Source organism: Peromyscus eremicus, chromosome 10, assembly GCF_949786415.1.
Source record: "Peromyscus eremicus chromosome 10, PerEre_H2_v1, whole genome shotgun sequence".
NCBI classification, from domain to species: domain Eukaryota; kingdom Metazoa; phylum Chordata; class Mammalia; order Rodentia; family Cricetidae; genus Peromyscus; species Peromyscus eremicus.
Window position 1 is genome coordinate 7601943 of NC_081426.1, and position 10562 is coordinate 7612504.

General features: G+C 38.4%; 1 protein-coding gene across 1 annotated transcript in view; it reads left to right on the top strand.

Moving 5' to 3' along the window:
- The window catches only part of Papolg (poly(A) polymerase gamma), a 32739-nt gene extending 22517 nt beyond the window's left edge, over positions 1-10222 (top strand). The window contains exons 13-23 of the mRNA XM_059275275.1: positions 380-433; positions 2449-2568; positions 2990-3099; positions 5071-5192; positions 5414-5583; positions 6132-6220; positions 6300-6520; positions 7054-7119; positions 7295-7351; positions 8922-9016; positions 9555-10222. Coding sequence (XP_059131258.1) covers positions 380-433; positions 2449-2568; positions 2990-3099; positions 5071-5192; positions 5414-5583; positions 6132-6220; positions 6300-6520; positions 7054-7119; positions 7295-7351; positions 8922-9016; positions 9555-9588 — 1138 coding nt within the window. The 3' untranslated portion in view covers positions 9589-10222. The remainder of the gene's footprint in view (positions 1-379; positions 434-2448; positions 2569-2989; positions 3100-5070; positions 5193-5413; positions 5584-6131; positions 6221-6299; positions 6521-7053; positions 7120-7294; positions 7352-8921; positions 9017-9554) is intronic.
- The last annotated feature ends 340 nt before the right edge of the window (positions 10223-10562 follow it).

Sequence of the window (10562 nt, forward strand, 5' to 3'; positions counted from 1 at the left end):
CTGGAACCTAGGGTGATTCTCCTCCCTCATCCTCACAAGTGGTAAAATTCTGTGTGTGAACCAGCACAGTCCAGTAAATGTAGAAAGCTAATTATGACAGATGACAGGTGTTACTCAGATTACAAAGCAAGGTAGAAAATAGACTAATAGAAATCCTGGTAGTAGCCAGTCCAACATCAGTGATATTTTTTAAAGTGAGTTAATTTTTAATTGTGGGGCCTATAGTTTTGTGAAAATAAAGTATATTATAACTTTCAGAAACTCTGTACATGTATTGTTTTGTTCTTTGGGAAGAAGAAAGAAGAATGATGAAAAATCAGATTAACAATGTTTCTGGCTTTTTTTTCTCTTCCTGATTATTGCTGCAAATCCTTTATAGACATTATATAGTATTGACTGCCAGTGCATCAACAGAAGAAAATCATCTAGAATGGTAAGACTTATGTTTCAAGTTCCTTTACCCAATGTCTGATGATAATAATAGTCACATGACACTTTACCACTTATAAAATAGTGTCTTGCTAGGCTTTCATAATTGGTATGTTGTATTGGTTACTGATGTCCATGAGTGCCAGGGATTAAGAAGTCAAGTGCAGCATCAGCAGTGATAGAAGGCTTGATCAGATTGTACTTACTGTCTTTAGAGTCAGAATGCCGTGAAATTTTGAAGAACCCTGGTGTCCCTGACGCCCAGCTGCCGCTTACTATTACTGTTCCCTCCAGAACTCAAGGGAAGACCCTTTATGCATGGTTTTAACTTCGGAGGAGGAGGCACACGTGTCAGAAGTTAAGCTTCTGTCAATAGATAGACAATAGTTTTGGTCAAGCTACTGTGGTCTGTCTTTGTAGTGCATCTAAATCCATCCCCTCTGCCCTCAGATACTCATTTTCTTGGGTCCCCTGGGCAGAAGCTGTGCTCCCAGCTCTTCTCTGCAGTCTGACTTGCTGCTTTAGGGGTTTGATTTCTCTGGTAATTTAATTTTTTATTGATGCAGAATTTAATTTGTCTAGATAAGGAATCAGTCTGCCACTTGTTAGGAGATCTTTTGGGTACACATCCTTCATTAATATGTTGTTGAGTGCTACTTCTGCTACATGGCAAAGTAAATAGTTGCCCAGACACTATACAGCTAAAAAGCCTAAAAGATGTACTGTGTGGTACTAATAGAGAAGTTTACTTCTCATTTAGGAAACAGCACTCAGTAACTCAATTATACCAGCTTTTACAAGTGTTTGAAAACACTTAAAAGTGTTGTTGAAGTTATTCTGACTTACAGTCACTAATAAATGCGTAGCTGACAGTCATATATCTTAAGTGGGAGAGAAAATTAAGTTGTAAAAATCTGGTGAAACCTGTATGTTTTTCTAATATCTGATTTAAATTTAGTGACTTGAAATGCAAAATCAGTATTTTATGAAAATCAAAATGCTTATTTCAAGAATTACGTGCCTGTGTTAGCTTTTCTTGTTGATATTATTTAAAGGTAGTTTAGCTAAGGTTTACATATAAAGATATGAAAGTAGAAATGATTGAAGATCACTATACTAAATCAAGAGTTTTTGTTTTTTTTAAGGGGTGAGAGCCTTAGAGATCAGGGAAATAGGAAAAGCCACCAGCCAACTTCACCTCACCAACTCAGCAGCTTCCAAATGCAAGCTACTTCCTGTTTACCCACGCCTTTACATGCCTTGCTTTTCTGCCCTCTCATTGGCTCTTAGCCCAGCTACCTCACTTCCTTGTGACTGTCTGTCTGTACAGACCTTCAGGTCTCTATGGTTGGTACTGGGATTAAAGGCGTGTGTCACCATGCTTGGCTCTGTTCCCAAGTATGGCCTTGAACACACAGAGACCCTGTCTGATAATGGACCCGATTAAAGGCATGTGCTGCCTGACTTTGTTTACTTAAAATGGCTGGCCTTTCCCCCTGATCTTTAGGCAAGCTTTATTTATCAAAGCACAAATAAAATACCACATTTCAGCACAAATAAAATATCACCACATTTCCCCTTTTTTTTGTCTAATAAAATTAAATTATAGTCAGAAATGCATTCAATTTAGATCAGTTCTTCTCTAAGCAGAAAGTCAAATAAATTTGACGTTTGCCTGACTGATGTTTTATTTTATTATTATTGTCATTATTATTGTGTGTGAGAGAGTCTGCTTATGCCCCAGCATGTATATGGATATCATGGGACAACCTTCAGAAGTGGTTCTCTCCTTCCACTGTTGACATCCATGGCTCAAATTTGGGTGGTCAGGCTTGCATGGCAAACACTTTGACCTGTCGAGACATGTCACTACCCCAGTTGGTATTTAAAATCCTACTATAATTGGACTGCATTTTCAAGTGAACATACAAAGCTTGGTAGTTGATGTATTACTTGGTTTACTTGAGTATAGTTGTAAAATTTGATATAACTTCATAGAACTCTTGTTATTTATCTCAGGGTTGGATTAGTAGAATCTAAAATCCGTGTACTTGTTGGAAACTTGGAGCGGAATGAATTTATTACTCTTGCCCATGTGAATCCTCAGTCATTCCCAGGAAATAAAGAACATCATAAAGCGTAAGTTGTCCTTAAATAAATTTCTTAAATAATATTATTTGACATATGCATTGTTTCAGATGAGCTTTAAGACTGTCCTTAACAGACATTGATGGAGGAATGATACGTGTTTTGAATATGTGTGACCATGTATTTATTATATATTATAGAAGTACCCACTGCGATAGTCAGCAGACCTCAGCAAAAACTCCATAAGTGTTTGGAACATCTTCATATGTTCAATGAGTCATTCTTCAGTACTATTTAATTTTCTTTTAAAACAATACTAAGCAACTATACCAGTGTTCTGGATATAGTTTTAAGAATTTGGCTATACCACTGAAATCTATTAATAAGATAGAGAAATAGAAACTAAGTTTTAATTTTCAAGTAGCATTTGTTAGGTTGAAAAATAATGGAAATGGTTTCTCTTTCTTTATAGCAACAATTATGTATCAATGTGGTTCCTGGGAATAATTTTTCGGAGAGTAGAAAATGCAGAAAGTGTTAACATAGACTTGACATATGATATACAGTCATTTACTGATACAGGTAAGACTTTTTACTCATGGGGCTGTGATTCTCAACTATGGCTGTAACTCAGTACCATCTGTTTAGGGTCTAGCTGGAGATATTTTTTATTCCCGATTTGGTTAAATTAACCCATATTGTAGACACTGATGCAGCTTTGGAAAAAGGGAAAAGAATGACGAAACACATAATAAGGGCATTGCAGAATAATGGACAGAGTGCTACTACCATTTGTTTGCAAAAAGAGACATACTTACAAATGCAGAGGACATCTCTGGCAGGTTTTTGTTTTTGTTTTTGTTTTGTTTTGTTTTAAAGGCACTGCTGGTTGCTTCTTAGTCTGGGAACCAGCCACTGTTCCCAGGGGACAGGGCTGAGGAGACTCCCTAGGTACTCCTAAATCACTTAAGTTTTATACCATCTTAATGTATTTTCTGTTTTAAAATTAAACTCCACAGGTGACTTTCCTGTGGGTTCAGTCAGAGTTTATAATTACAGTCCATGAGAATGAATTGATTTTTGTGTTTTTCATGTTAAATAATCATCAGTAGATACAGATTTGCTGAATATGTTCCAAGATCAATAGGGGAAAAAAAATGTTCATCATATCTAGCCGCAGCCACATCTCTGGAGTATCTGTTATAGACTGGGCTAGTGTTGATCTGGAGCAGTATGCATGTTCATGCTGTTACTGTTCTTGGAACATAGGTATTTTCTAAATTATTTTAGCTAGTCCTCATGTGTATCATGGTAATACAGATTCTTACGCTTCAACTTCAGACTACTAAATCACATTCTGAGGAAGGAGCCAGAGAATCTGCAATTTGTACAAGTACTCCTGATGATCATAAGAATCTAGAATGAAATTATGAATACAAATTAGGGATCAGATGTCTCAAAAAGGAGAAAACTGAGATACTCATTTCTTAGATTTTTAGAATATTCTTTTCCACGCATAGACACTCTAGGTCCCACGGTATTAAATAATGTGCCATATTTCATAGCATTTGCAGAGCAAAACAACCCTCCTGCCTCTGTCTTCAGTGGACTTAAAATCTAATTGGCTAGATACAGAATACCTTAATTAGTATGGTAATACAACTGGTCTTCACAAGCTATGAAAAGCACTTAGAACAGAAATCTAGAGTCATATGTCCCCTGATGCAGTCAAAGTGTTCCAGGCTTTCTGAGACAAATTTTTTCCACCTATACACTACAGAGAGACTTGCAGATGGCCTCTGAACTGCGATGTTCTGTATCTGATGTGGGCTACGATAATAAAGCAGTCTCAGGCTAGGAGTACTTGAGAGTACTGGCTGCTCTCCAGAGGGCCTAAGGCTGGGTTCCCCAGCACCCACATGGAGGCTTACAACTACTGCCTGTAACTCCAGTCCCAGAGAATCCAGTACTCTCTTCTGACCTCTGCAGGCACCAGGCATGCACATGGCACACGGACATACATGCAGGCAAAACACCTATACATGCGTAATAAGAAAAGGAATTATCTTAGATTCAGACAAGTAATTATGAGGAGAGATTGCCATTTTGAGAATAGCAAAGAACAAGATTTGGAAAAAAATACTTTGCTGTATATTTATTTTGTTCATGAGAGCTTAATAAAAATAAGAAAGCACCGGGCGGTGGTGGCACGTGCCTTTAATCCCAGCACTTGAGAGGCAGAGCCAGGCAGATCTCTGTGAGTCCGAAGCCAGCCTGGTCTACAAAGCGAGTTCCAGGACAGCCAGGACTGTTACACAGAGGAACCTTGTATCAAAAAACCAAATAAATAAATAAGAAAGCTTTTAGAAGATAGACACACAGAACCAGTCAATCCTTAAACAGTACTGTGACACAGTGGCAGTATTTCAGAGATATTTGTTCATAAGAGGGTGTGTGCTTAATGGGTGATAAGGGGTCTATACATTTCCAAAAAGGAAAACAGCTTGTGGTTCAGAAAGAAATGACCCATTTAACATCTTCACATTGTTACAGTGTACAGACAAGCAAACAATATAAACATGCTAAAGGATGGAATGAAAATTGAAGCCACTCATGTGAAGAAAAAACAGCTTCATCATTACCTACCCGCAGAGATTCTTCAAAAGAAGAAAAAGGTGGGTCTGTAGTCCTAATTCTCCAGTATTGTTCCATTGAAAAAGTTGATCTTGAGACCAAATTTGAACTTTCCCAACCAAACCTATTGGGAAAGAGGGTGTAGACAGCCGGTCTGAAATCTCACCTTAAAATGGTGACAAGTTGCTTTTGTGTGCATCATAATATTCTCATTTGCTTTTGAAGTCCTAATAGTCTCTCTCTCTCTCTCTCTCTCTGGCAGAGCCTTTCCGATGTAAGCCGGAATTCAGGTGGCCTTCAGTCCAAAAGATCATCCCTGGATAGCAGTTGTCTGGATAGCTCCAGGGACACCGATAGTGGAACACCTTTTAATTCGCCCGTGTCTACAAATAAGCCTTCCAACCCAAACAGCCCCTCAGGAGAAGCAGAAAGGTGTGCGTCCAAACTGTCCTTGCAGGCTGTTATTGGATGACGAGAACTTTCTGTACCTTTCCTAAAAGATCTATTTTCATTGTTAAAAGAGTTTTCTCTTGCCGGGCGGTGGTGGCGCACGCCTTTAATCCCAGCACTCGGGAGGCAGAGCCAGGCGGATCTCTGTGAGTTCAAGGCCAGCCTGGGCTACCAAGTGAGTTCCAGGAAAGGCGCAAAGCTATACAGAGAAACCCTGTCTCGAAAAACCAAAAGAAAAGAGTTTTCTCTTGCTAGCTTCTAGTGTCTTGTTTAGGAATACTCAACAGTGTGTGTAGTGCTGTAGGGGTTGTTCCAGGATCAAGGGCCCGTGGAATTGTGCAGTATAGACAAATGTACAAGTTTTCTACTCAGATTTTTTCCTCTTGATTTTCTTCATGTTATCTGACTTTCTCTGTTCTTCTAGTAAAGTTGAAATACTAGAAAGAAGTAATCCTGAATGTTAAAGTGAGAGCTTTTAAAATCAGTAATAGTGAAATAAATTCATAATGATAATTTTATACTTTTACTAGGAATAGCACTGAGCCTGCCACTGTAATTGTGGAGAAGCTGCCAAGTGCCCCTCCAGCTCAAGGGCTATCTATTCCAGTCATTGGTGCAAGTAGGTATCCAAACTTGATTATTCCTGACAGTTCTGCTACATGACTATTGGATTACTGAATTTGTTTTGTGCTTTTCAGAGGCTGACCCTGCAGTCAAAGCCGCGTCCTCCCCACCAGGATGCACCATCCCTACTCTAGTGGGACGGAATGTCATCCCTAGAGTCACAACATCCCACAGCCTTGTCCAGGGACAGCCACAGCTAAACGGACTGTCGAATATAAGTAAGAACGTCACACCCAAAAGATCCCATTCACCACCTACAGATGGGACGTCTAAGAGGTTGAAAGACATAGAAAAGGTAAAGCTAGGACTTTAATAGTGGTCACTCATTGGTTTTTTGGTTTTTTTTTAAGTTCAAATAATAGTAAAGAAGCTGACAATTCTCCTTAGCTATGTAAGTTTTCCACTGGGAGTTGTTCTGTTTGAAAAGAATATTTCAAACTCTTCAGGAGCAATATTTGTTGTTCATCTTAACTTCAAATTATTGATGTCTGAAAGCTTACTTGATTGGTTTAAGTTTCTTGACTTACACAAAAGTTAAGGACACTAGATGTAAATGTATTTTTTTCTGTTATGTGGATCTTCTTAGCTTCCAGCAGATGGTAATAAAATATTTTGTTAGAATCTGAATTGATTTAACCAAAAAGATCACTTAAGGTGCAGAAATTAAGGGTAGCACTTGAATTCAATCTAATTTTAGTTGTAGTTAATTGAAGTCATTAATTAAATTGTCATTTTCAATGATAGACTGATTAATCTCCTGATTTATATTGATATGTATGGTCTTTGCAGTTATATAATAGCCACTCATTTTTATTGTTTATGTCTTAGTTTATTCGACTTGAGTCAGCATTTAAGGACTCCCATGCTGCCGAGGATAGGAAGAGAAAACCAATGGTAAGTATGTTAACACTGCATTCAGACTGTGGACTCAAAGAGCAACAGCCTGTAAAAAGTACCATAGGAAGTATTTCAGAGTCATCACTTTTTGGTCATGATTTACTTTAAGTGGGAATAGTGTTGTAAATGGTAAGAAGATTTAAACCTGTATTTTTAATTCTTTTATTTTTAGGATGCCATTGGTAGAGAATCTATGCCCATTCCAACTATTGATACATCACGCAAAAAGGTAATAGATTACGGTAATAGTTCTGTAGGTAAAAACAAGTACAAAAAAACTTAAACTAAAACTAAATCCAAGTATTTAGAAGTCTAAGGCAGGATTGCTTCAAGTTCAAAACTAGCTTAAGCTAGAGTAAAACCCTGTCTCAAAGAAATAAAACCTAGGGCCAGGAAAGGGTGTGATTAGGTCCCCATTGTCAGCGACCAGCAGCGTGGTTGGGGTTAGGACTGGAGATGACAGATCGTGTACGGTTCTGAGTGGACATTCCTCAAGAGTCCAGAAGAGGACATAGTTAGGAAGACCGTGGGACCTACTTAGATTTCAGTCTGTTTTAGTCTCTGTCAGCAGTTGGTTGCTCAGCACAGGAGTTTCTTACTAATGCCAAAGATAGCTTTTGTTATTTGTATACACTGCTTTCAGAATTGAAGTTACTAGAAATCAAATACATTAAGCATGGAAAGCTAATGAGCAAGTGTTAGAAAGGAGCTTTGTATAGATGATGGAAAGCCCTTCCCTGAGAGTGTACAGAACAGATGGCTTCTTTTCTCCCCTCCACAGAGGAACTGCTTCCCTGTCATCAGTTCTTACTGTGTCAGGACTTTGGGAAGTAAAGTAATATCTTCACAGACACAACTCACACTGCAAGAATGCATTACAAAAATATATACTAAATATGATAATGGATGGGAAATATTGGGATGAATATTAAAATGTAAAAATGAATGGCATGATTATGTTTTAAGATATTTCAGGTAGAGCTAGGGCTGGTGGTACATGCTTTAATCCCAGCACTCAGGAAGCAGAGGCAGGTAGATGTCTGAATTCCAGGAAAGCCAGAGCTACATAGACAAACCTGTGTCAAAACAAAAACTAAGTATAAAGGATAAGTGAGTAGAATTGTCTAGTGTCTGAAGTTTGGCTGTGCTATATAAATCTTCATTGTCCTATTCTCTATGTGTGTCTGAACTTTTTACCAATTCATTTACTTATTTATGGTGCTGGGGGTTAAACTCAGAACCTCATGCGTGCCACACAAGTGATCTACCACTGACCACACCCTTTGCATTTAACTATTGACAAGTTGTGTATAGTTTCTATCACACAATCCAAAAACTAATTGAGGGACCTAACTCTCAGGCACCAGATTTTGCTGTGTAATACTCCTTTTTACTTCACATTCTTAAGACTTTGCTCTTCAGTCACCATGCACTTTCTATTGCTCAATGTCCTTGCTCAGCGTTAGGGAGGGTAGAGCTCTTTATACATTTCTAGTGGTGACTGAGTTAACGAAGTCCTCTTTTCCAGAGCCCTCCTCACATTGCTGCCACGTCTACTTTCCCTACTCAGTTTTGACTGTGGGAAAAAAAGACCCGAGTGAAAAGTACTTAGAATAAGTAGGGAAGGAGCTATTGAGAACACCTGTGAATGTTAGGGTGTAGGGCTTTGGAGAAATAGTCCAAGAAGAGTCTGATGGTCGATTATTAGATGAGCCATTATAGGGGAGCAGTGTACATGTATGTGTGTACATACACACTTTTGTGTGTGTGTGTGTGTGTGTGTGTCTTTCTTTCAACAGAGACTACCCAGTAAAGAACTGCCGGACTCGTCATCTCCAGTTCCAGCCAGCACCATCCGTGTCATCAAGAACTCCATCCGACTGACCCTCAACCGGTAATCACGGTGCCTCTTCCTGAGGTGAACTGCAGTCACACAGTGGCCGAGATGGCGTGGCAGTCAGTCAACAGCCTAACGACCTTGACTTGCTGTGGCATCCTCTCACTGACTGCTGCACACGCTCTGAGGACCACCTGCTAGTACATTGTCACCTACCCTTGTTACGGCTTTGCATTTGGAGGTTTTACTGCCTTAACTTTGACATTTGTTTCTCTGTCATGGGAACCAGTTCTTGGCCACTTGGACTCTGATAAAACAAGTCCTGAATTTTTTTTTTTCTTTTTTTAAGTCTTATGTTGTAATCATTGTATAGAGCTTGAAAAGTTTATAAAAAACAACAAAAAAAAAAACCCTGTCCTGTAATTTTCTAGATGTTTATGTGTTGACTTGAAGCCACTTTGTAAAACCCCAGATTAATGAATGTGAGGTATCTTTTCTGCTTCCTTCATTTGTGTAGATGTCTATTTTGTTAACTTAAATTATTTTTTCCAGATTGGCACATAAATATTTCAACTATTTTTGTGCTTTTGTCCAGATGTTACAGTTACCAGGGAGGATCAGTCCAGTGACTACAGCAGAGTTGGCACCACAAATTCTCTATATTTGCCTCCCATGGAGGCCTTCAAGTTCATCTTTATTAGAAATCAAACTGTAACCAGGATACTGAAAGTCAGTCAGTATATGAATGGTGAAATTGTTACATATCTTACTATCTCATGACATTCTTGTTAGCTGATTGGTATTTTTTACAAAGGAAGAATTCATCCCACCGTCAATGATAAGATTCATTTAAGTATGGCAGACTTGTATTTTTGAAGTATAAAATTAACTCAGCATGGTAATCCCTCACCATAACTTCCAACAGTCTCTTCATGGATTAGGCATGCGGAATAAGCAGTGGATTTTATTGAAACCTCAAGGCATTTTTGAATGACAGTGTTACCGACCATTAATTGGCTCAGGACCTTTGTAGTTTTTATTTAACTATATGAGTTGTCTTTTTTTACACTGCTTTTTTCAGTGCATTTCTTAATATTTTTTAAGTTTCTTGAATGCATGCTCAGTTTATTAAAAATCCACAACCATGTAATTCTTGTAATCTGTTGACTCCGTGTTTTGTAAATGAAGTCGTATGTATTTTCAGAGTATTTTTGTATGTACTGTAAGATATCATCTTTTCAAAGAGAAACTTTAAAACCTTTACTGTCTGTCTTTAATTTTTTTAAATACACTTGATTAATATATTTAAAATGAAACTCAGAAGCACAGCCAGATGCATACCACCTTCTTGAGCTCTCACTCAGCTGTGTAGTAGGTCCAGAAGGGGGCAGTACATTTGAGTAGTGCTGGGGAAATAACCTGGCCGTGGTTTTCATAAGACACATGGGAAGCCATATAGTCAGTGGAGAAAGAGCAATCCATTTTCACTTGTAAACCCTTTACCACTAACTTTAAATCCTTAAGTTGAGGTTGTCAGAGTGCTGTATCCTCCCTCTCCCGTTCTGATCCACGGGGGTCTGGAAGGCAAGTTCTAGCGTTTGAC